The 26,556-nt window shown below is 45.3% G+C and overlaps 1 protein-coding gene across 1 annotated transcript; it reads right to left on the bottom strand.

The window, feature by feature from the left end:
• Positions 1 to 13,911: 13,911 nt before the first annotated feature.
• LOC101756477 (ubiquitin carboxyl-terminal hydrolase 9) lies at positions 13,912 to 22,131 on the bottom strand. Its single transcript, XM_004983301.4, has 13 exons — positions 21,750 to 22,131; positions 20,413 to 20,637; positions 19,689 to 19,833; positions 19,198 to 19,257; positions 19,010 to 19,105; positions 18,067 to 18,462; positions 17,830 to 17,970; positions 17,159 to 17,329; positions 16,157 to 16,414; positions 15,922 to 16,070; positions 15,049 to 15,606; positions 14,659 to 14,935; positions 13,912 to 14,561 (listed from the first exon to the last, which is right to left on the bottom strand). Exons 1-13 carry the CDS (start codon positions 21,896 to 21,898, stop codon positions 14,385 to 14,387), a joined length of 2,802 nt encoding a protein of 933 aa, XP_004983358.1. The 5' UTR covers positions 21,899 to 22,131; the 3' UTR covers positions 13,912 to 14,384.
• Positions 22,132 to 26,556: the final 4,425 nt, after the last annotated feature.

Below are 26,556 nucleotides of genomic sequence, written 5' to 3'. Positions count from 1 at the left end.
GGGTCGAGCGTGATCTCCAGGGGATGCAGCTGGCAGAACTGGGTGAGAAGCTGGAGGGCGGCAGACTCCCAAGTGTCCTCCGGGGCGAGGCCATAGGCTGATATGCCGAAAGAGGGCCAGTCAGGCCGCACAGGGGGAGGAGGTACCACCGCCTGCACTTGGCACGTCTGGATGCCCTGCTCCAGATATAGCCGTCCGACGTACAAGGGTGGGGACTGGTACCCAAACCACTTCAACGTGTCCCACAGAATCGCGGGAAACCCCTCGAAATGCAGACAAGTCGACTGGAAAGTACCATCCGCTCCAAATAGGACATGCCCGGGGACAGCCATCTGGAACCAAGAAACCAAAACCACGTGAGATAGACTCCAAGGGTCAGGGGTCGGACAGAGAAGCATTCGGCTTTAACCGAGAGCAACTGGAAGAAACTAGAAATCCTTAGAACCGAAAAGAACTCCTCCGAACAAGGTTGCTTTTGAGAAGGAAACCTTACAGCTTTCTAGTTATGACGCATGCACGGCCTACCTTATTCTTAACCAAAAACAACTGCCCGAAACTTGGGTCTTACGCGGTTAGTGCTGGTGACAGGGCAACAAGTACGTCTCTCCCTATAATAGCTAGCCGGTTCTAACAACGTCTCCTAAACGAACGCGGTTAGTGTACCTGCAGAAAACACCAACCCACGAAAGCGTTCCCAAACATTACCGCTCACTATAGGAACGGCACCCATGCGTTTAAGGCTGCATGGACAGCACTCAACCGTGGAAATAGGTTCCCTTTGAATGGAACCATACAACCCTTCGCATACTCGCGATGCGGAATCAGCACACGTATAATAGACGTGGCGAGTCAACCGTGCTGATAGGTTCGTTGGAATCGAACCGTACCAACCTTCGTATGGGGTACATACGGAACCTGCGCACGTGTGATAGACGTGGGCGAGAACAACCATGATGATAGGGTCCTTTGAATAGAACTCCCTACCAACCTTCGCATGCTCGTGATGCGGAACTCGGCACACGTATGATAGACGTGGCGAAGTGCTGGAAGGGTTAGCAGGATAACCAGTAAAATATTAGTCACCTAAAACAACCCCAAAATCCCCTAGGGCCTCTCGTACTAGAGCCATCCTTAACGATTGTACGAGATTTTTTTTCAAAAAGTTTCTTGCAACTTTTACCTTTTCAAGGAAGTGTGTTAGGGCTCGTTGTGTTCTCTGTACTGCTAAACCTGCTCTGATACCAGCTGTGGCGGATCCACTTCGGATCTACTGGGTTAGACATGATTTAGCCGCCTGATATGCGACGCTCATGACTAAGCCGAGTAAACGCGAAGTGCCATCGGATTTTCCTCCGATTTAACCACTTGAACAGGACCGATTTAGCAGACTCACACGAAGGTGAGCGGTTCCAGAGAGTACAACAAGTCCACCCATATTAACAAATTAACCACTGGATTTAGTTGCGAAAGAACATCAGAGTTTTACAAGCTTTCTGAAAACAACAGAAGATAAAACACTAGCGGAAGCGATCGTCGGGGTTGGATGTCCTGGTGAGGCCAGCCGGGACATCACTGATCCCTCTCCTCACCGTCCGAGGAGGGATCCCACTCGACCGTCCAGCCCGGCGGGAGCTGGGGCGGCCAAGCGCCAGCAAGAGAGGGGTCGGGAGCAGCAACTTCACCTGAAAAACAGGAGCCACAACAGGGTTGAGCTACTAAGCTCAACAAGACTTAACCGATAGGAGTAAAACTACTCCACACTTCTAGACATGCAGGGCTTTCTGGCTGAGGGGTTTGTTTGCCAAAAGCACTAAGTAAACTCTATTTTCAGGTTTTAGCTCCGGTTCTAAGTTCATTAGCCGGTCTAGGTTTTTGCAACCTATTCTAAGCAAACATAGAAATCAAGCAAGGTATGTATATATCAACAAAATCATGTCATCATCAGATTCCTCATTTACTCAGGGTGACATAGCGATCAAGCAATCTCAAACTGTGAGAGGCAGACGAATTGATTCGAGTTTTTTAACCATGCATGGTGAACCTAGCCTCACGACATCCACGTACCCGGAGGTCGCTTCCTGTGTCGGCCTTCCCCATCAATCCCCTAACCCGTGTCGGGCCCATTTCCTTTCGTGCAAGGTTCCACAGACCCGGCCTCTGCCGTCCTGTGACCACGCTTGCCACCACGTGCAACATCCAGCAGGGGAAACTCCGTTCCAAGAACAATGGGGCGACCGCTCACGTCTAGGTTCAATCCGGTACTAGGCTTCCTCATCCCATACTAAGTATGAGGCTAGTACTTTCAAACACTTGATCACGAACACCACCACTGTCGGACCTTAGCAAGTTTTTATAGACAGACGGGGCAACCATCCGTCCACCAAAGAGTTACCAAAACCCTGCCCCATCCATCGTCCTTATAGTTATAACAGAAAGGTAGACATGCAACTCCTACAACTCGCGAGTGACAGGGAATCACTCGGCTTTTACCGTCTCCTAGTTAAGCCATGCAACTACTCGGTCCAACAGCTAGTGCTCAGATCATGGGGATACTAGGTCATGCATCTAGGGTTTCAAACAACTCCTATACGTAAATGCGCAAACATGTTACAGAAGGCATGCGCAAGTTTGGAAAACAATGCAGGGTTTTCATGCAACCGGGGCTTGCCTTCGAGCAAGGAGGAAGAGAACTGCTCGACTTCGGAGGCGACTTCGGCTTCAGCGGGCAGGAGCTCAGCTCCAGCTTCATCTTCTGGCGCCGGGTGTAGCTCGTAGAAGCCGTCGGCGAGACGCAGCTCTACACGAATGCAATGCAAGAGTTAGCATAGACGGTTATTTAAACAGCAACACTTGCTCGCCTGAGCCCAGAAACTCGCGACAAGGAGCAGGAGGGTGGGGAGGTTCAAGAGAGCTGGTGAAGATCAAGAGGCAAGGGTCGGAAAGGAACTTATGATCTGATCCTCGAACCAGAGGATGTGGTATACTAGGGGTCCTCAGACGCAAGCGCTGAAGGGTTCCTAAGTTTTACACATACACCCTCGGGTTGAAGCAAAAGATTACAGCCGAGCCCTCGGGCGAGGCGGATAAGGGTCGGCAGAACAGATAGGGTCGGGCGAGACGGAACCGGGGTCGGGCAGATAGGAGGGGTCGGGCGAAGCGGACTGGGGTCGGCAGCTTACCTTCTTCCTAAAAGGAAAGCTTGGGGTCGGGAAGAAGCAGACTTGGGCGGAGGGACTAAGGCTTTGGACAACGGCTAAGACCGGCAGTACTCCGGCGGCGGCGATGCTTCTTGTGGATCACAAGTGAGCTTCTACGCAGCACGGAAGGCAAGCGGCTGGTGGCTTTGGGGCAAACGGAGGGGAGCTGAGAGGAGAGTTCCTCAAGAGCTTTAGGGTGTGGTGCTAGGAGTTTGAGCAGGGAGTGAGAGAATGGCTGAAGGCAACAAAGGCGGAGGGAACTCCGGCGGCTGGTGCATTCCTTTTATAGCTGCTGGAACGGAGAAGGAAAGCATCGTGGGAGAGAGAGAACGGGAATGGCGCGAAGGCTGGGGAGAAGCAATGGAGTGCTCTGCCGGGGCGGCGATTGAGCGAGGAGGGCGGTGGTGCAGGACTCGGGGATGACACCAGCGGTCATTGGGTTCTGTCGTCAGGGCGGCGCAGGAGCGGGTATGCTGGTGGTTGAGATTTAGCGGAGGTGGGCGTCGTCGTGCGGAAGATTTGATAGAAGCGACTGGTTAAACGGTGCTAGAATCGAGGGCGCACAGGTGAACAGACATGCAGCCGCGCGCTTGCGGGCGAGTGCGGAGCAACAGATTGTCAGGCGGCTTCTGGCAGGGCGGGGGAAAGGAGCTGTCGCTGCCGCAGCCAGGGTTGGCGATGGAGGAATCGTCGTGTAGCGGAGACCAGGCGGCGCGACTGAGATCGAAGTGACGGAAAAGACGGGCGACATCGGGCGCTGGGGCCGGGATCTGGCGATGTGATGATGGGCGCGGGAGGCGAGGTGCCGCAGAAAGGTGGCAGAGGGGCTTCCGCCGCCATTGGGGAAAGGGGCGCGAGGATCCATTCGGTCGCGAGCCAGAGACAAAACTGAGCGGCGGGCGTCGGAGAAAATGAGCCACGCGGCGGGGAGACTCTGAAGTGGGGCATGCAACTCAAGTGCGCCTGTCGCGGAAGATCTGGGGGAAAAAGATCTCGCGGGTCCACCGGGCGGATAGAACGGATGTTTGAGGAAGACTTAGAAGGATCCGACGGTGAGCTGAGTTTGCCGGGGTCGGGATTGGAGCGAAGCGGGGAGGGGTCGGGTCTTAGGGGTCGGAACCGGTTGGAAGGCTGAGCACACAGGCGCGGCAAAACAAGACAGATGGAACGATCCAGGGCTAGGATTAAGGTTAACCCGGAAGATTAGGGTCCGGTCGTCACACGGTCCATTGCTGCGAAGCGGGCCATAAAGAAGTCTGTCACCATAGAAGGTGTGCCTCCCGCGGTAATTACTTATGAGGAAGGACAAGATCCTGAGGATCATGTACTCCCAGTAGGTGGTTCCAATATCACCACCGTGTATACTCAAGATGATATTGGTGGTTTGTAGGTACTCGAGCCGGTGACGGATGCTGAAAAGGCGGATGCTCTGGCTGCGCAAGATAGGTTGCCGGTCATCAAGGAGGTGATCAACATTGAAGATGATTCGAAACTTCCTGTTGCTGTAGTGGACCCTGCTAACGCAAGAACAACTCGAAGAATAGAGGCGGTGGCTAAGGTTGGCAATGATCATGCTGTGACCACTCAAGCTGCACCAAAGAAACCGTCTTCTACCATCAAACCGCTGCGCCTAACAGGAGAACCCTCTTTGAAGTTGAGGAGATCTACAAGGTATGACTTGCTGCTCCTTTAAGTACTAATTTTAGCTCATAATCGACTTGTTGTGTCTCTGACTGATGGCGGTAGCCACTCAGTCCAGGATGTTGCCTCAGCCCAAGCAGTCCACAGCCGGAGAATCAGCCCGTGACGATGAGTAGTCCAGGTGCTGTATCTTTTGTAGCAGCGTTAATGCAGGATGTTATATCATCCTTGACTGACGTTGTAGTGCCAGCCCTCGAGTGACAAGCACCCAAAGAAGTGGCGGCAACTACCTCTGGCACCATGGCTGCTCTCATAGCCCCCGAGCAGAGGTGGAAATTGAAGTGGCGATAGTGTCGGGAGTCATGGCCGCCGACGCATCTTCCGAGCCAGGTCCGTTAACAAGTCTTGTCGTGGTTCCGCTTAGCACAACTGAGTCTGAAGCTCATGCGAAACCTCTGTCGGCTAGAGAAACTCATCTTGAAGATATCCAATTGATCGACGTCCCCTGCTGAATGTGGATATGGTTGATGGAATGATGGAGATGCACCGTCGTATCGGTGCTTACGCAGAGGTATGCTTGATCTGACTTCTTCCATTGACACATAACTTGCAATTAGTACCCATGCCTTGATACGAGCACTTATTGTGTGGCACAAGATGTCATCAAATGCTCGAGCCGCAAGTCTCAGATGTTTCAAGGCTATGGGACACAGTACTCCTTGCTGAGGCCCTTGAAAAAGAACTTACCAAGGAAAGGGAGTACTCCTTAGTATGGATCTTTAGTACGGATCAGTTTGTTCTGAAAAAACAAAAAACTTACATGCGATTTAAACCATCAGGCAAATTCTTTCTAAATTCTACTATCAATAACCTGGTCCGACACACCTTCCGCTTCTAACTGATCCCTGTATATCCTTTAAAAACACATCCATCTGAAAATTAGACCAAAATAATAGCAGTACAATCATTGCATGACGAATTATGTACCCGATATATGGCTCAACATCTTTGCAATTATGTAGCACATATGAAACTAGCTTGTCGTAATCCGAATCAAGGAATGAAGTCTTCGCTGCTCCAAGTACATCAACATTGTGTTGGAAACAAGATAAATCGCCTTCTCGTAACAAATCAGCATTCTCTCTGTTCCTGCCCTCTAGATTGAATCATGTGTCAACATCATCATCCGCAAAGTACCTTGAGCAAAATGTCAAGGCCTCATTAGCAACATATGCTTCTGCAATGGATCCTTTGGGCCTAGCCATGTTTCTCACGGAACGCTTCAATGTGCATAGCCTTCTTTCGACGGGATACATCCATCCATATTGAACTGGGCCTCTTAGGATTGCTTCATCAGGCAAATGGATAGCCAAGTGCACCATAACATCAAAGAAGGCAGGCGGGAAAATTTTCTCAAGCTTGCACAAAATTATTGGGATATCTGTTTTCAGTTTGTTCAAAACATCCAACTTCAGAGTTTTGCAACATAGTTGCTGAAAGAAGTTTCCTAATTTCGAAATAATTGAGTATAACTCTTTATCCATTAAACCTCAAAGGGAAGCAAGCAAAATCCTTTGGAGTAGGATATGACAATCATGAGTTTTCAGTCTTTGGAGTTTGCATCCATCAGTGGCAATACATCTTCATAAGTTAGAAGCATATCCATCTGGGAACTTCACCTGACTTATAACATCACAGAACACCTTCTGTTTGTTTTTACGCATTGTATATGGAGCTTCTAGCATTTTGCATGACTCCCCTTCCGTAGTATTCAGCATGTGTAGATGTGGTCTAATGCCCATCTCTTCCAAATCAACCCTAGCATTGATCGTGTCCTTTTTCTTCCCGGCAATTTTAAGCAATGTTCCAATAAGGTTTTCGCATACGTTTTTCTCAATGTGCATGACATCAAGATTATGTGGCAGCTTCAAAGTTTTCCAATATGGCAAGTCAAATAAACAAATCCTTTGGCTCCAACACTGTCCGGGTTCCCGCTTCCTTTTCCAACCTTGAGGAGCTTTTCCTGGTTTAACGTCTTTCACCTTCTCCAGTTGCTGCTAAATCTCCTCAGTAGTAAATTGCTCTGGCCTCTCTCAGTTTTCAATATTACCATCAAACTCTGCTTTCTTTCTTCTCCATGGATGGTCAGTTGGAAGGAAATGACAATGACCAATATAACATATCTTGCTCTTCAATCTCCTTGAGTAAGGATGATAAGACATAGTGTCCCAATCTTCACGGCGTAGGATCAATCACAAGAACTAGCTGTAGAACAGCCAGATAACTTGCTGCAAGCAGCGATAACTAGTGCAACCTGGCAAATAAAACTCGGAGCCAACCACCGTTTTTAACCGGCAACCTGAATCAAGGATTCGCCCAACCACACTCTTAAAGAACCAACCAACATAGCCTACAATCAATCAAGGTGAACCTTGAAGGGAGTAGGAACACCAATTGGGAGCGGATGACGTCGCAGCTTCTATAATCCCGCGAAGGAAATCACAAGAGCAAAGGGGTAGAGATTTCTCTCAAGTATTGTTAGCACACAGCTAAGCAAAGGGGGGTTTGTATATCAATTATCCAAGTCTACATTTGCTTAGGAGTACAGGGATATTTATAATAGGAACAGTCCTCCTATATAGGTACAAACACGAAATAGAAATGAAAAGATACTGTGTGAAAGGACCTCCACGAAACAAGAGTTCCTGAGTTGTTCCCGCGTGGCTGTTGGCCTTCTGCGTAGTCTTTAGTGTTTTGGCAACAACTCCTTCTTGGAAAGTCCAAATGACGTGCCGTTGGTTGCGTTGGAAACTTAACTTGATACACTTTCACACCATGTGCAGTATGTTCCATGAAACCTTGTACATTGGTACAGTTTTGCATGGAAAGTTGAATGTCAACAGATTGTTGACCTTCTGACTAGTCTTCACTAAATTAGTCGTATCTCCTTGGTGAACCTGAGCAACAACAACGTGCACGACTTAGGCAGTATATAATTCTCATTAATATTAAATTGAACTTCATAAAATAGCGCATTCACCTCTTGTTGTAGCTTCTTTGCTCGACTACATGTAATCGGTCCACCAAAGGCTTGGGCTGGTGTTGATGTAGGTGATACTTGAGTTGGAGGTTGTAACATGTTGGTTGATGGCGTGGTCATATCAAAGGATTCTTGTCACAACGCACACAGGCATAATAACCTTTCATGACTCGCCCCACCAATGTGCTCAGTGCTAGATAATCATGTATGCACTAAATAACCGCAGCATGCAGTTTGAAGGATTGTTGACTACAAGCATCTTATGCATCGACACCCTTCCACAGGTCCAACAGCTCATCTACGAGAGGTTGCAAGAACACATCAAAATGCTTTGATGGAGAACTCACCCAGGGATCAATAATGCCATCATGAAGTTTGATTCTTCCATGCATACCCATGGCGGCATGTTATACAGTACAACAAATACTAGCCACATACTATATGAGTTAGTCATGTTGCCAAATGGATTGAAACCATCGGTAGCAAGGCCAAGTCTAATGTTCATAGCATCTTTTGCAAATTCTGGCCAATTTTTATCAAAGTTTTCCCATGCCTCACCATCAGCTAGATGGCTAAGCTCATTGTCCACCGGTTGTTGCTTCAACTCATACCATTGTGCATCCTTTGCAGTTTTTGATAAAAGAAACATCCTCTTCAGCTTTGAAACTAGCAAAAAATGAATCAATACCTTCTGAGGAACACGCTTCTTGTTGTTTGCATCTTTCCATCTTGAATCCGCTTCACAACACACTAGGCACACATCATGTTCCGCTAGATCCTTGCGAAACAATACACAATTATTCTTGCAAACATGGATAGATTTATAGCTGAGTCCCATGGCACGTATGTACTTCATTGCATCATCGTAAGATGTTGGAACACATGCTCCTGGGAAAGCAAAGGATACCACCTTCAGAATCGCATTGAATGCGACATTGCTGATCTGATAAAAAGACTTGATATGAAGTAACTTCACATCAAATGTAAATTATGTATATTTAGATCCCGGTGACACCTTACGGTTTATATGTTCCTTTATACGTTCTAACATTTTCCCTCCAAGCTCTTTAGCGTGGCACATGTCTACTATCATTTCAGGAAGTCCATCTTTGGTGCCTTCATCCTCCTCCATACCTGATATGTGTTCGTTTTCCTGAACCATTTCCTGATCACCATCATCCTGCAGAACTGCATTATCCACAACCCCCTCATCCGGCAGAATTGTAGTTTCCTCAACCCCATCATCCTGTAGAATTGCATTTTTCTGAACCCCATTATCCTGCAGATTTGCATTTTCTTGAACCCTATCATCGAATGTTTCTCCATAATGGATCCACCTAGTGTAGGTGCTTGTCATCCCATTCAAAAGTAAGTGCAGGCTCACCACATCTACAGAACATCTAGACTGATTCAGGCATCGACGACACGCTCATAGTATTTGATTATCGTCAGAGTATCTACTCTTAATAAATTCCATGAAATCATTGACCCCTTTCTCATGCTCGGGGTAAATAGTCAACAACCGTGTATCCAACGTCTATCCATCTAGAAAATTTTGGTGAATTCAACTCACAATTATGAACCAGGTTGACGCGTCGCAGCAGGAAGCACCAGATTTGTGCTGTTGTAGGATTGAGCCACCGTGGGAAGGTGCAGATTCCGCCGGAGTGCTCCATCCTATCCATCTTCTCTCTGTTCTTCTTTTTTCCCTATCATGGGAGCGCAGCAGTGGGTAAACTATTTTTTGCTGTAGCACGGGCTTTTCTGCCACCAAATACCACACACACCTGAAACTTACCTTACATGTGGGACCCAGTCGCGGTAAAGACTTCCCATTCGATTAACAGGTTCGATCCACGGGAGGAGCACATTTTCCATTTTATTTCACCACCCTATTTATCAGCTCAAACTTACATGTGGGACCCTGGTTGGTTTATGACGTTTTTGCTGAGCTTATATCATCACAAAACCACCATGTAACAGCGAGTGACGATTTCTTTTTGGCTACAGTGGTAACTTTTATGACATTCCATAACTTTATCACTAAATTTGCTCGGATGTGAAACTTTATGACGTTTTCAGCCAGAAACATCATAAATCTATGACGAGAACAAATGTGTCATAAAATTCATCATAGATCAACACATTTCTTGTAGTGTTATCTGCTGGCTCCACCATCACACGTGGCCACGATGTGGATACGCTAGACTGGACAAGCAGACCCCATATCTACAGTGGCTGCCATGACTACCTACTAGACCCACTACGCGTACAAGTGGACCACCAGGACCCACCCAATGGGATCGTCATGAACACATGGTAGCCACATTGGCCTGCTAGCCCACACTCATACACTTGGATTGCTAGGTCTGACCTCCCCAATGGACCTCAGGTCATCATATTTGACCCACAACCCTGACACATGGACCATCGGGTCCTAGCCACCACACGTGGATGCTAGGTAGACATGTTGGACTAGTCAACCAGGACCTATAGTTACACGTGTTAGCCAAGTCGGCTTGCTGGCCCACACTCGTACACTTGGATTGCCGGGTCCTACCACCCCAGTGGACCTCGCGTTGACATATTTGACCCACAACCCTAACACATGGACCATCGGGTCCTAGTCACCACATGTGGCAGCCACGTAGACATGTTGAACTGGTCAACAGAGACCCACAGTTACACGTGTTAGCCACGTCGGCCTGCTAGGCCCACACTCGTACACGTGGACAGCTAGGTCCTCCCTCTACCACAGCTCTGACACGTGGACCGGTGGGTCCTGGTCACTACATGTGGCAGCCACAAATACACGTTGGACCCTCTATCATCACATGTGGACCTATGGGTCCCACCACCACATGTGGCCCATCGGTTCTATGACGAGTTCCTGGTGTCGCAAATACGAGATGGTTGTGGTGCACTATTCTGTGATGATATGAGATGTTGCTCTATGACGCTCATTTTACTTTCATCATAGATTCGTAGTGGCTGAGGGCTACCGCCGATGAACTATGATGAACCTAGGATTTTTGTCATAAGTATGGTCCGTTCAATGATGAAGTTTTAGAACATCACGCGCAAAACGTTATGGAAGCTTCGATTTCTACTAGTGTGTGAAAGCAACGACTAAGTGGACTCACTGATTCATACGGTGATGGTCAAGAAGATGCACCGAATTAGTAAGTGATCGTGGGCCTAGGCGTCAGTGGCTTAATGGCTAGCTGGAGTTGGACCACCGATTCATTCGGTGGTGCACACTAAGGTGCACCGAATCAGTCGGTGACTACAGTTTTCGTGACCGTTGGAGCAACGGCTAGTTTTTGGGTTGAGGCTATATACCCCATTGCCCGGCCATTTGATGGGTGTTAGAGTTTGGAGAAGTTGTAGGCTTTATTCCACATTCACACAAGTGCTCTATCCACCAAAGTGCTAAAGAGAATTTTAAGGCAATTAGCATAAGACTTATATCTTGATTAGTGCTAGTTTAGACCTATTAGCACATTGCTTTAGGAATTAGTCTAGAGTTATGTGAGGTTTGCACACTTTTTTGTTATCTATGCTTGCGCGCATCAAATGTTGTAAATCTGGAGCTTGTAAGTCTTGTGAGACCCTCCAACTGTGTTTGTGGAGTGGCCGCTGGTGCATATGAAAGGAAGAAGAGGCCCTTTGCGTTTTGCCGAAACTCAACTAAGGAGCGGCAAAGAGCATCCGGGAGAGGCTAGGCGGAGACCCACTTGCTCGTTGGGAAGGCACGTCGGCTACCCTATGGAGTTACTTGACCATGAAGTTGCGCAGGCATTCCCTGGAGAGAGGCTCCAATAACGAGGATTAGTGGAAAGCTTTGTTTTTTGATGCCTCTGTAAAAATCATCATGTCGCCGTGAAGGAGTTTGCCTTCTCTATCTCATTTGCCTTCCGCATTTCATATTGCACTTTACTTTCTGCATTTACCTTTCTTAACATTGTCATGTGTAGTTTATAGGATTGTAACCAAGGGTGCAAAACTCTTTTGCGATAGAGATAGCAACACATAGAAAAACCTAATGCACATTTAGATAGAAATTGAAATAGGTTTTTATATATGCTTGGAACCTTAGTTTTTTAAACACCTAATTCACCTCTCTTATGGTGTCACGATCCCTTCAACATCCTTCTTAGCATGGGAGAACTTCTAGTATGTTTTAACGGTTCATTGATGTTTTGAGTCTATTTCATACATATGATTTTAATAATACCCTTTATTGGTTTTTACCAAGTTATATTATGTATATTTGTGAACAACTTATATATATCATTTAATTTAGCAAATTTAATTAATTGATATGAAATTGATGATGGAGTAATGCCAAAAAAAATTATATCTCTGCCCGTAGCAAGGCACGGTCAGTATTATATAAAATATCTTCCTCGAGTGAGAAACTTTTTTACAAGAAAACAAACGTCTTGTCATCTTGTCTGTTGCTGTGGGAAAAGGACCTTGCAGCAGCATCTAAACCGTTTAAAAATCGCAATAATGCTGATTTGTGGAGTGAGCTCATACTGCAGCTGAAATGTGTGGATGGTTAGAAGTAAACTATCCTACCGAGAGTCAAGATAAATAGTGGAAATGGTAGTACACTCATGGTATTGGCTGGACCCAAAATAAACAGTAAGCGAGGATGAGATGACCCTGCAAAAATTCTAGTAAAGGACAGCGTGACGGCAGTTCGACAGCGATGAAGTTTCGGTCGACAGGAAGTTGATTTAAATTTAAGGGGATTTCCGTAACATGAGCCTGGATATCATTCATCTGAACCATCAAAGAAACAAATTAATAGTAGTAACAAATGAGACCATTCAAATAGCGAATGGATCGGTGTGGAGTCTTCTTCAATACCTGGTTGATTTAAACTTGCATGAGGTCAGTAAATTAACCCGGACAGCTCTCAATAGTTGACCTCAGCTCTCACGCATTCAGTTCATGGGCGTATAAATAAAAAGGGTGATTCATCCTCTAAACTCGAAATATTCTTCGTCAGCAAGAGTCAGTTTCCCCCAAATATGCGGGTCAGTATTTCACACATGAACCAACAGACAAACAATTCCATCATGCAGAGGAATCTAAAAACCCGATGTGCACAAGAACAAAAGGGCCGAGGCCGGGCCTGTAGCCTGAAGTAAGGGTGTTGATTATTTGATACAAATACAGAGTTCAATCGCTATTGACAAGACCAGAGCCGTGAAACAAAATGGAGTTTAAAAGCAAACCAACAAAAAGCTTTAAGCTGAATAACGATTACTCATGTAGTGTTTCTCTCCAGTTTCTGTATGTTCATTGTGAGTGTGATTTAGTTGCTTGTATCATTTGTTTCATATGTAAAATGATTCAATATAATAGTACTTTTTTAGTTGGGTGAATTAGGCCAATTCACCTATAATGAAATCATCCCACTTAATATATTATTCTACTAGTAGAAGTAAATCTTATGATATAAGTAAATTAGTTGAACCATTCACACATGTATCGTACAGTCCATACAACCTAACACACCCCATGTGGAGCATAGCGACTGCGCACAGCAGCGATCTGCTCCCCATCTCAACAGTGTATCCTGAATTTCTGGCCCACACGACACGACATAAAACGCTCATATCCGATTATATATGCTAACAATGGAGACAAAGCAGATGCAGATATATATCACCATGGACTTGCAAACTTCAGCCCAAATTAAAATTGGCCACACAGAACCAGATATACTATTTATTCGGTTGGCATCTACTCCCTCCCAAATTGTAACTTTATTTTAATCTAGATAGTGTATATCTAGATATATAATAATATCTATGAACTTAGAAAGTGTATATCTAGATATATAATAATATCTATGAACTTAGAAAAATCAAAACAATTATCAGAACGGAGGGAGTATTATATTTGGATGAATCAATGTCTCTAAGCATGAGATCATCTTGGAAGCTGAGTGCACATTACCCAGAAATGATTGCTCGCAAAATCACACTTAGCAGGTGCTGAGGATCGTAGTGTCTATAACAAAGGCAATCGGAATCAAAACTTGGCCATAGCTTAGCAAGGCAAAAAGAATATGCAGCGTTTTTACATCCTTCTTTCTTCCCAGTTGCAATCCCTTGGCTACATTACACCAATAATAATAGTAGACCCAAGAGCTACATCTGCATATCAGCAAAAAATATCGAATAGGCAAACCTGTTGCCGTCAACGTAGTTATCAATTTACCTGCCAGGATCTGTTCTACTCAAAAGGGTCGGGTAACAGACAGATATCAACAAAGATATCAGGAACCCTAATTGGTCAGATAGAGGGCTACAGATCCATGCCACTATGCTAAATTGATCTCTGCTGCGCCCTCAAAATATCTGTCAACAGCTTGACTGAACCCATATAGCAATACTCCCCAGTGCAGACATGCAAATTTGAGCAATATTCTGAGCTACATATCTCCATCCACAATATTACACTGACATTTGCTTTGATTTGGGAAGCTATGTCTCCAGCGAATCAACCATCTCAATGTCAACTGGAACGCTGTTTGCCACTGCGCTTGAACCTCCAACACGTTGGTAGAAAAGCACATATGCTGCAGACGTCCTGATGTCATCCTCACTAACAGAGGAGACATGACTATCATCAAAATGATACCAGTTATCCTCTTCTACTAGCTGCAAGTGACAGCATTGACGACTTCAGGAAGCTGAACAAGTATACAATAATGGAAACATATACAAATATAATATAATAACATGAAAATGCAAGTACCTTTGCGTATGCAGAGTAGTGTCCACCACCCAGACCACCATAATGATTGATGACTGCATAGAGTTCATACATGGGCTGCAGATTACCTCTTGATGTATGCTTCACATACTTGCTCATATTGAGGTCATGGATTGGAAAGTTCACAAAAGTGTCAAGCTTGTTCTTCATATAGCGGCTGTATGAGAACCTTTTCAAGTGAACTACCAATATCTCAGGCAACCTCCACAAGTCCAGTTTCTTGCTAGCTTGCCTGTGTTCCTTGCAGCCAGGGCAGTACCTGTTTAGATAGGCATGACAGCAGTAAAAAAACCATCAGATACCATAAAAGGCTTGTCTCAAATGAGGGCAGTTTGCAAAAGCACCTCAATGAAGAAAAGGAAAATTACTAACCACATATCATCAGGCCCCAGAGGTTCCTCCTTCAGAAAGGCATCCAAGCATGAAAATAAATTCACTGCTTCTTGCCGGGTTTTCTTTGACAAAAAACCAGGCTTGAAGACTTCAGGAAGTTCATCCATGTAATCGGTATTGTACATCTCACGCTCTCTATCAGACCAATCCATTAAAACCCTCATAACTATTCCTAAAACACGATTAGAATCCGTGTTTATAGCATTCCTCGCAATACCTTTTTCATCAGTCAAGGAAAGCTGAAAAGGCAAAAGGTCATCATCAACTGCATTATCATCACCACTTGATGTAGAGAGACCCTCCTCGCAGGTGGTGCCATTATCTGTCAGTACAATACCATCCAGACTTGGCCCATTGCCACTCAACTTGACTGCAGACACATCAGGGCCATGTGCTTTTGCTCGTACAAATGGAACCAAAACATCAGAGACAGCCGCATATATATCAGATTTTCCAGTAGAGTCATTAGGAATACAAGTCACAAGGGGGCACCCAATGAGCTTCCGGTTGATATTAAACTGGGGGTCCGCACCAAATCTGGGTGAATTATCAAAAGCTTATCAACACATAAGAATAGATTTGGAAACTAATAACTATCAAACAACATGGCATAAAGATAAGTTTAATCATATGGTGTTTTCTGCGGTCTATGGCCACAACTAAATTGCAAATCATTGATCACAAAAAATAGATAATATACTACTCTAAAATAAATCAATAGAACTTAAAGGAGAAACTACCACCCAATTAATGACTTGTCTCATAAACAATGGGTGGATGCACCAACAAACAGAATCCTCTGTTCCTTGCCAACATTTGAGTATATTTGAAGATGCACTACCATCAGCTCACCTATCTGCCCTCCGGTGCAGGATCTCCAACCTCAAAAGTTTTTCATGACCAACAGGGAGCCTATATGCAACAAGTATATCTTCATCTTTTATAGTGTAAAGTCCCTCAATTGGATTTGTTAGGTAGCGATAGATACGGTGATCATACACCTAAAAACATACAAGTATCAGCTGCTCAGTTGCATGTACATTATTATAGGATTAGCCGCACAAGAAAGGCAAACACATGTTTGTACCTCTGCAAGTAACAATGTCTCGGAACTTTTTAAGCAGCAGGCATCAGTAAGGGCTTTAGTAAGATCTCGGCAGTTTCCATTTTTCTGTATCGTCACAGTGAAAGGCATTGGAAGAGCATCTCCAGTACCACTGAATACAGTTACAGTAATCATTCGAGTAACTGTTGATGGCAATGGTAGTGACAAGTACATAAATGGGTCAAAGGTAACAGAGATTTTGTTACAAACTGGGCACACCAACGTAGACTTGTATTGACCCTGCAACATCAACCAGCAAATTGATAGATTAAAGCACAGAACACGGACGGGATTATCAATGAACATAAAAAGCTAGATTATCGAATTGCTAGTTTCAATTGCAAAAGCAATAACCAAAGAACATAGATCAATGAAGGCTTCTTTGGTCAAATTTGAACACATAACAGCCATAATGCTATCTTAAAGAAATGTAGCAAAACACAGTTTAGAAACTAAAGAAAAATTCAATTTATCCATAGAAATATAGAAAATAAACGAAACAAACACAGATTCAGTACTCACTCTTGAGCATTAAGTTTAAAAGTTAAGAAAAATATATATTTTTACATTGCCTCAAGAAAATACCAATATATCAATAGATAGAACTATAGGAAAATAACAAAATGAACGCAGATTAATAACTTTGTGTATCATCCTCAATTTCTTAGTGCATAATTTTCCAAAAATCTAAAAGTTTTTGTTCAAAAATGCCTCTTTTTTCTATTCAATATCTATTTTCTCTTGATTATTTTCTCAACTTTTGTGTTTTCCTTGATGACCATTTGGTTGAAATGATTGCAAACGAGAAAATGCGGACTAGAGAAACAAAGGCAAAGTGAGAAGTGCAACTCTTAGGTGGAATAACAGATAACAGGGTGGAACGAGTAGCAAAGAGGAAACCCTAAAGGTTGATTCGGTTTAACCTAAAATATTATCCAGAAAGTAAAAGAGGAAAGAGGCACCATGTTAAAAGATTTTACTTACTTGAAACTTATCTACAATTATTGAGTCATTTCGAGCTTTATGGTAATTCCAGCATTCCTCAGCAAATTCATCATCTGGACGGCCATCAGCATCCTTCGCCTCAATATATGGTTTCTTTTTGACACGGTTGAGATCTTCATGCAGACCATCCAACAGAAACCCAAGTAGCTCCTGTACGAAAGGTAGGGAAATACTGTGTCAAGAGGGATCAAATTTTATTAAATAAGGTGTGATCATAAAAAAATGAAATTCACATCGACAGAGAAATTATGCAAATGCATTCAGCCAGAGTAACAGTTAAACACGTGAAGGCACTAACATGCTGAAAATGAATGGTGCATGGGTACCAAAATACAATGTGCAAAGTTGCAAGGTTAACTCCGACAATGTGCATGGTATAACACTCCTATCATAATGCGTGGAGCAAAGAATAATAATCTGAAAGCCTGAAAAACAGGGAAAATCATTGAACAAGCCCAAAGTGTCAAAAATAGCACAAGGTATCAAATATCTTATCTAGAACACGGCAGTGTACTAGTAGAACAAATATGCATTGGAAAAAGGACATCGTTTCAAGTTTCAACTTAAATACACAAATCTCATACATGAGCACAATATGCTTATATACATCCTCTGAGTTGGCATCAATTCCTGTTTAAAATAAGACCAACCTGAGAATCATGCTGATTATATCCACTGAACTGTGGAGCAAAACGAGAAAGTTTTGATTTAAATGCACGTGGAGGAACAGAAGTTCGACCAGATGACCAAAGTTTTCTAAGAAGCTCTCCAAATGCTATCGCAAGTTCACCCTGCGGGTTAGAAAATCCCGGATCAGCAAAAACATCATCATGTAATGTAAGTACAAGTAAGATTTATTTAGTTAAGCTCAGGATAAGAATGACCACCTGGAGCCCTAGTGGATTTTCTGTATTTATTTCACGAGTATAGTCCTCCAAAAAGTACTCTACCAAGGGAGGTGTATGGACCAAGGATTGTATGGCACTATTCATGAAGCATGTATTACCCAAGTTATGTAACCCACTCAATCCATGAGTATCATCTTTAGTTCCATTGCTGAAACTGTTGTAACCATCTGTTGAGTCCCTTAGTAAAGGACCGAAGCTATTATCTTGCGAAAAACTAGAACCAATTCCAGATGAAAAACCATTTGAATAGGTGGGCCCCCCAGCAATCGAAAATGAAGATGTGGAGGGTCCTAATGGGATTAGTGCCAACTCATTATTTGTGGATCTTGTATTAAAACCTGTACGGCTCTCATCTAGCTTCATTTCCAAAAGGATCTGCAATCATAAGGCAAGGAAGAATAGTTACTGCGCAGCAAGAAAATAGCTAGAACTTAGCACCATCAAAATGATATATAAAAAAAAGTTCAATAAGGCACTAGCATTAGTACCACAAATAGACAAGCTAGTTTGTATCTAGCAAATTTTTGGTGGGGCGAGAGATGCGTCCAGCAAAAGTTCATTCTGAGTACAGCATAACAAAACTTAATAGCTATCATATTACAGGTTCACGGAAGTACAACACGGCACCCAAAAGCAGAATTATATTAAAGACTAAAACGGTGAGCTTTATAACTCAAAAACATAACAATGAGATGGATTGTGCAAAGCATTGCTAGGTGTAACAAAAGAAGAAAAATTTAATTGTTAGCATATTAAGGCCTGTTTAGTCCATGCCTAATACTGCCACAACTGACCTTAGGCAAGTGCGAATTTCTACACTTTTTGGTGGCAAGGATGATAGCCACAATTTAGGCAAAATTAGGCACAAGTTTGGGTCTATGGCACATCCCCCTGAGAAAAGTAAACAAAGGTAGCACTATACCTCCTGGTCCATAGTAATTTGAGCTTCATCTAGTGTCTCATTGAAATTAGCCAACTTCTTGCTCTTTAACTTCTGATAATAATCCCAGATGACAATCTGAAACATTAAACCACAAATGGTCAAAGACACTAACTATAAGCATACTGATAAGTGGCACAATCAAATTCAACAGATGATAGTGCTTATACCTCGGACTGCTCTACTGACATGATTGAGCAAACCATTGAGTAAAGCTCATTAATTTTGGCCTGAAAACATCAACAAACAGATGCTAAAGATAAATCAATTACAGAACAAACAAATTTTTCTAGTCTGGTAATCAAGAAACTAGAGAATCCCAACAAAACTACTAAGACAAGTAGCTCATAGAAATTTTAATTTATCATTATGTGCATTATTACTCCAAGCAATTAACAATTTGCACACTTCCAATCTGATTATGAGACTAATTGTAAAATCCATCCATGCTAGTCTGACCATTCCATGTATGGCTCGAGACATTTTTCATTTACCCACATCCAACCAGTCCTAACATCCCAAACTAGACTAAACTGAATAAAAACTGGTGACACCAGATACAACAGTGTAGTTAATACCTCAACTCGGCATTGCATCATAAACTGAAAATATATCAGAACAGTTTCATTATTATAGATGGGTAATTTTATGTCGAGTGTACCTTTCTACTTATTCTGATATTTCGTTCAGAATTATCTCTTCCATCAATTAGTTTTAGACAGAGAGGATAGACATCCACTATGTAAACCTTGTTAGGTTGACTATCCAAAATTACTTTTCTGGGGATTTCTGGTCCACCTTTATACCTGCAAGTATTGATATCTTCAATGAGTAGAGTAATATATGATACTACAGGAAACACAACAAAATAATCTATCACATAGAAACTAATTATTTCTCAAATGAGTGGCTGCTACAGATGGTAGTGAGGTAGTCCATCAAAAAGTTGCGATGCAATATTAGATACCACCTGTAAGTCCAAACAGATCCACACCAAATATGAACACACAATACCTCACTAGAAAAGTAGAACACCGCCAAAAGAAAATTTGCATAACATACAGCATGATTCGGACACTGTATGATGATTCTAATAAAACAGAAAAAATTCCAAATACACTAGGTATCACAGGTATTCTTAACATAATAAAGTTGTAACCATGACAGATAAATGAATAAAACAGACATAATCAAAGGAAAACATGTCTTGGTATTAACTCTTGTTATAGTTCAGCTACCACATCAAGATTGTAGATACAAAGAAGACAATTCACAGTGAACCTAATTGCTAAAAAAACAGGCCACTAGTACTATTGGTGCACCAATTTTCCACTGATGTGTACACTTTACGGAGAAAACAAGCAAATACAAATAGCATTAAATACCATCCATATAGCCTCCGCCAAACTCCTTGCGGCACCAAAGTGTAGTCCTCCCCTTCTCTCAAGGTTCTTTGAAGCTCTGGCTCTTCACTACCATTGATTGTTTCTGCTGAAATAAGCTTCGAGTTATCAATCTCTCCGGGTCTATTCATAGCCTGAGGAAGCTGCTCGGTGTCATTCTCCTCATCACTGACTAAGCCCACATAACGTTGCCACTCCATCCACCAGCTGCCACATTTACGTAAGACGTAATTTAGTAATCATACTATGAACTTGCATGTGCAGAACAATAATTCCGAATAAAATTGGATGATTTTTAAACATTACGACTTCAAAAGGAAATGACAACTCCAAAGTGTAATGAAGATAAGACATTTGCAGGAAACAAATCACGTAGGGCAACACAGGCATATCTTTTGCAAGAATTTTAATGGGGGTGATGAGTTCTTCATAGTTCCAGCGCAATTGAAGGTATATAAGACTCTGAAGCCTCATATAGCAGTAACCAGTTAGGATGTGGGTACCATAATGGTCATACAGTGTTGGGGACAATAACGTTTCTTAGACAGGGATATGAATCTTGGCATCCCTAGTTTACAGGACCATCATGCTTTTCAAGAAATCGGTATCTCCATGTCATCATAACCATATTAACAGGTCAACTCAGATGGGAACCTGAGTCCATCTAGGATATCCTTTAGTTTAAAGTCTTGCCAATGTTTCTGATTGAATCATTAGGAAGCAAACATCAAAACATATAACCAATGTGTGAAAGCTGAGGAGATGGCTAGACAATGTACATCCACCCCTAACATAATCACTAAATCAGTGGGTGAGTTGTGATCTCCATTGCCATAATTACAATCTATGCTCCTGCTATAACATTGTGCTCACAACAACACAAATAAGTTCTATCCAAACAATCGGCATGCCTCCCCATATCATGATCGCAGGCCATCATGTGGTACCAATCTAAGCTGCCAGTTGGATCATCTCACGCAAGACAATGGCCAGCAAGTTCCTCGCTCTCCTGTTACAGAAACCAAATGAATTTTGCCCAAGATGGCCAACCATCGTCACCCAAACGGACCGGATTTTCGAGATGTTAGAATATTAGATCAAAATACTGCTAACGCTGGCCCTAACACCAGCAGCCCCAAATAGTCCTAGACTCAATTAACCACGAGCCCGCGTCCCCCACAAAATTTTACGCCTCGGATCCACGCTTCGAACCTAAGTCCTAAATCGCTACAGCTCCCGGAACGACGCGCGGTTCGGCGCGGAAAAGTACACGGGGCAATTTACGGGGGAAAGCAACGAGGAAATCGTACGGCACCGACCTCTGTGAGACGAGGTAACGGAGATCCCCGTCCCTGACATTCTCCTCGGCCTCCCTGGTGAGCGCGGCCACGAGCTCCCGCTCCTCCTCCGCAGTGCACGGGAGGCAGCTCGACGCCTGGAGGAAGCCCTCCGCGCTCGGGATCGTCATCCCGCCGCCCGCCGCCGCCGCCGATCCGACCCCGCGCCCAGCCCGATCGAATCCGAGCTAGCACGGCGAGATGCCGAATCGGGACCTAGGGTTTGGTCCGGCTTGGCAGGTCGAGCGTTTTAATTCGGACGACGAGGGAAGGTGGGATGAGGGAGAAACCAAGGAAAGAAAATGAAGGTGAAAATGGAATAAGAAAATACGGTAATTTATTTGGATGGAGTTGTGATGAAAAGCGCGTTCTAAATGGGTAGGCGAGGGGGATAGCTGGAGGAACCTGGAAAGGCCCGTCTCTTCGGCTCGTCGCTCGTGAGGGAAGGCCTGTATGGGCCACTGACAAGCGGGGACCATGGTAACGATGGGCCCACGTAGCGTTGTGAGATTGGGAAGTGGCGTGGCCGGTGAAGGTTCGTGCCTTCCCCGCGTGGGACCACTCTGGAGTCACGCGAGGGGAGGCGTGCGGCGCTTTGCTGCGTACGGGCGACGAGTAGGGCGGCTGTGATGCTCTGCCTCTCGGAGACGGAGTGGATCCGAATTCTGGACGTCGCGTGGCACGCAGGTTTGGCGTGTATTGCAGGGGAAGAATACCACGAGCCAGTACGTCGTCTACTTGTCGCCAGCGCAAAGGATAGCAGTACTCTTTTATTACATTTAACTTAAATATGAATACAGATTTAGAATTTCGGATGTTATAAATTGATAACTCGAATTCATATTCACATGCGAATATCTACTTCAGTTAAGTGGTACTGTGGTCGCAATTATCAAGTATCCTCTCGCTTAATCCATGGTCTTAGAAGAACGAAATTATCATAAAACATACAAGTAACAAAATTACAAAAAACACATGTAGTCAAAGACACTTAAAAAGCAATAAAGATATCAATAGATAGATATCATAAATAAACAAAAGCATATAAAAATATTTTACAATAATAAAATAAAAGTATTTGAAAATAAATCAATATGTTATATTTATATCATGGTTTTGGCATAGTTACTTTTGGGATGCGTTCAGTCCAAAGCCTTGTTGTGGATGGATAATATCGAGTCGATATCAAATTCGATCGTGAAAAACAAATTTAAATATATCCATAAGGTCAAATGTTCAAGAAAACATGGATGAGCTCGTTCGGCTGGCTGCTGCTGCTCGGCTCTCTGCCGCAGCAGCTGCAACACGCAGCAGCTCTTTGCCGCAGCAGCCAGCCGAACACAGTAGATGTTCACGAGCGTAGGCGGATCCTGGACCAAATTTAAATATTGGGACGTTTCAAGGGGAAACCTGGATTGTTTTTCCAATCCAAACCTCTGTTCACTCCATCATCCATTGCATGTATGTTTGTGCCTAGGTCTCAGACCTTGCGGTCAAGTTGACAAATCGATAAAAAGCTCGAAATGTTTCGGGTTGAAAAAACATGACCGCCCACGACAGCTTGTGGGCCAGCCTTTTTGAGCTTTTTCGGGCCTGGCTCGAACCGGGTGGGGCTAGCCAATCTATTATAGTTTGAAAATAAATAAAAAAATCGGATCGTGCTTGGCCCGCTCGGATTTTTTGGGCAAGCAAAATGGCCGCCACGACGGCCCGAAAAGGCCACGGGCCGAACTTAGCCCGATGGGCTCAAGTTGGGTCAAGGCCGGCCAAATTTGTTCATATCTATCTCAGACTATATATGGTCCAACAAAGGCTCTAACCATGGCCCTTTTTTCTCTACTATTGTCATGCCCCTCTTGAGTGTTGGGAGCGCGGGCCGAAGTATGAGCCCGACGTCCACCTCATATTTGATCACAAAAGTACATTTTGAGTCTCTCACCCGGTTCTAGCTAGCTTGCCATTTCTTAGCTCGCCTGAACTCCTCGAGGTCTTGACGAATGACATTTAGGGCCTCTTTGGCAGGACTCCTCAAATGGCTCCGGCACTTGCTTCTCAAGAGTCCTGCCAAACGCCAACAAACAAAACGGCTTCGAGGTCGAAGCCCTTGCAGAGCCGATTGCGCAAATGAACTACAATGCCGGAGATGGGTTCTCCTCTTGCCCAGCGTGAAATAATATTGTTTTGCCCTTGAGTTCGTGTTATTTACAGCAAATATGCCACGCGCCTCCCTATCTTCAGCGTCCCCTCTCTTACCGTCAGCGTGGGGGGCGGCTGGAGGAGCACAGCCCCCAGCCTCAGCAAGTGCCGGTGGTGTCGTACATACATCTATGGGCCCACCAGAAGGTTTGGACAGTCTTAAATACAGGGTTGGACGTTGAGACGTATCTGATATGGAGACTACAACGCCAGACGGCGTGATCTACATGGCAAGACAAGAACTAGTGGAGGATTAGGAAAAGTACTCTAGCAATAGGAGTAGGACTCATTTAGTCAAATCGGACTAGTATTCTTGTAAATCAACCGACCTGTAACCCTACCCCCAGCAATTTAAGGTGAGGCAGAGACCCCCTCCAAAGCAATTCAATCCAACCAATACAGGACGTAGGGTATTATGCAATCTAGCGGTCCGAACCTGTCTAAATCGTGTATCTATGTTCACCTTCGAGTTCCTGATCTCGACGAGCCCACTAACCAAAACACTACCTCGGGCACCCCCCGGTAGGTTGCTGGGTCTAAACACCAACAGCTGGCGCGCCAGGTAGGGGCTCTCGCTGAGAATCCACTGGCAAAGTCGATGGCACAAGTCGTCATCAAGCCAATCATCGCGTTCGAAACAGGCACGACGTTTATCTTCGGCTCCTGGGTTTGCGTCACAAACGGCACTGGAAATTTCCACCGCCACATTGCGACAACTCCGGAGAAGAAGCAGCAAACCATGAAGCTCCAGCGTCAAGCTTTAGAGGATCTCGTCGAGAATTTCAACGAATTTTCAATTTCTGACTTAGTCAGAGGCTGGGGGAATGAATCTGAGTACAACTCAACTTCTCCGCCAGTCGAATTGACTTTCACGAGTCGGCACATAAGCCATCGTGCAAGTTGGCCTACAACCCGAGTCGATTCCTGTTCGGACTTCGCAACGCGGCTACTATTTATCAGGCTACCCTGTCCAGATCACAATCCGATAGGAATACGATCGACGACCTTGACTACTACTCGGACCCGGACGAGAAGACCCCTTTATCAGGTTCGCAGCAGGGCTTTGTGATCACATCGACTGCCCAAGGCAGATTCGTCTACTGGCCCAATATGAAGCCACCTACTCTCGCCAAGGACGACAATTCACGCCTTCTCACCTACCTCGACACCCTCACGTATAAGGAGGGAGCTCCTCTATCACCGATCTATGAAAAAAGTGGCACCACGGAGGTCATCACTTCAAGCTCGGGAAGTTATTTTCCAGAACGAGAACTTTTCACTCTTGTTGTTGGACAAGATGGCGAGGAAGAAGAGCAACCAGAAAGGAACCCATGGCATAAATTTCACCCGGATGATGTCTCGCAGAATGAACTCACTTCCAACGTTGCTGTAACATCCGCCGAAATCACCAACTAAAATCACCCATTAAAAATCGCTTTCAAAATCTTTTTACGCTGAGCTCCTGGATATCGAAAACTTTCCCCGGCAATTTCGTCGTCCCGGCACCTAAGCCGACAACCATCATCTTTACCCTTGCCCGTAAATCTCGCCGCGTGCCGTCGTCAGACCGCCGCACGCGTGCTCTGATCGCGTGCCGCAATCGCCGCCGGTTCCCCCTCTTTCTTTCTCTGTTTCCTCCCTCTTTCTTTCTTTTTCCTCTTCCTTCTCCTTTCTTTTTCTTCTTCCTCCTCCTCCTTCTCTCTCCTCCTCTCTTCTTCTTCCTCGCGCCACTCCTCCCGGTTCATGGCGCCATTTCCTTTGGACGTCCCCCCCACCGGCGCATTTACTCCTCCCGGCGCCCACGTCTCCCTGGCGCCACGCCGCCCAGTCGCCTCGGACCGTGCCCAGCCGCCCGGCCGACCCCGCTGACCCCGCCTCTGGCCCCGCTCTGTGCCGCCCGACCCCGCCGACCCCTCCCACGCTCCTCCTGCGCTGGCCCCACCTCCGTCCCCGTTCCACGCCGCCCGCCGCCGGCCCCTACCTCTCTTCCGGTGCCGCCCGCCGCACGCCACCGTTGCCGTGCCGCCCTCCCTGCGACGCCCTCCTTCGGTGCCTGAGCCCCTACCGCTGGCCCGGCCTGCCCGACCCCCACCCCCACGCCGCACACCGCCGGCCGCCCCTTGCCGGCCTATAAAAAGGGCCGCTCGCCCAGCCTCCCTTGCCACTCCACCACCGCCCAGCTCGCCACCCCAACCTACACCACTCGCCAAGCACCGTCGCCACCAGTACCTCCGCCGCCCGAGCGCCAACCGCCGCCGCCTCCGCCGAACCACCGCCGGCCGCCCCTTCCCTATCCGAAGCTCCAAGGTATCGGGCAAAATGGAGCCCCCACGGCCTCCTCTAGCCTCTCCTGCCGCCTCCCCTCGCCGCCGGCGAGCCTGGGCCACCGCCCCAGGCCGGCCGCCCCTCCCTCCCATCTCCTCTATTCTGGTACAGAGAGAAGGGAAGAAGGAACCCCTCCTTTCCGATCTAACCCCAAGGAATCTGTTATTCGCGAAACAGTCCTTCCACCACTCTCATAAACCTATTCGCGGATAAGCCCCTCCACCTCCAAAAGTATTTACAAATAGGTCCCTGGTTTATTATAAATCAG

Source organism: Setaria italica, chromosome IX (assembly GCF_000263155.2).
Source record: "Setaria italica strain Yugu1 chromosome IX, Setaria_italica_v2.0, whole genome shotgun sequence".
NCBI lineage: Eukaryota > Viridiplantae > Streptophyta > Magnoliopsida > Poales > Poaceae > Setaria > Setaria italica.
This window is presented reverse-complemented; position numbering and strand designations above follow the sequence as displayed.

What these genes read in the sequence shown, in the direction of transcription:
- LOC101756477 (XM_004983301.4), bottom strand. Translation starts at nt 21,898, where the DNA reads ATGACGATCCCGAGCGCGGAGGGCTTCCTCCAGGCGTCGAGCTGCCTC. An exon ending in CTGGGGCCTGATGATATGTG is followed by an intron (nt 14,936 to 15,048) that starts GTTAGTAATTTT and finishes CTATCTAAACAG; the next exon opens with GTACTGCCCTGGCTGCAAGG. An exon ending in ACTACTCTGCATACGCAAAG is followed by an intron (nt 14,562 to 14,658) that starts GTACTTGCATTT and finishes TGTCACTTGCAG; the next exon opens with CTAGTAGAAGAGGATAACTG.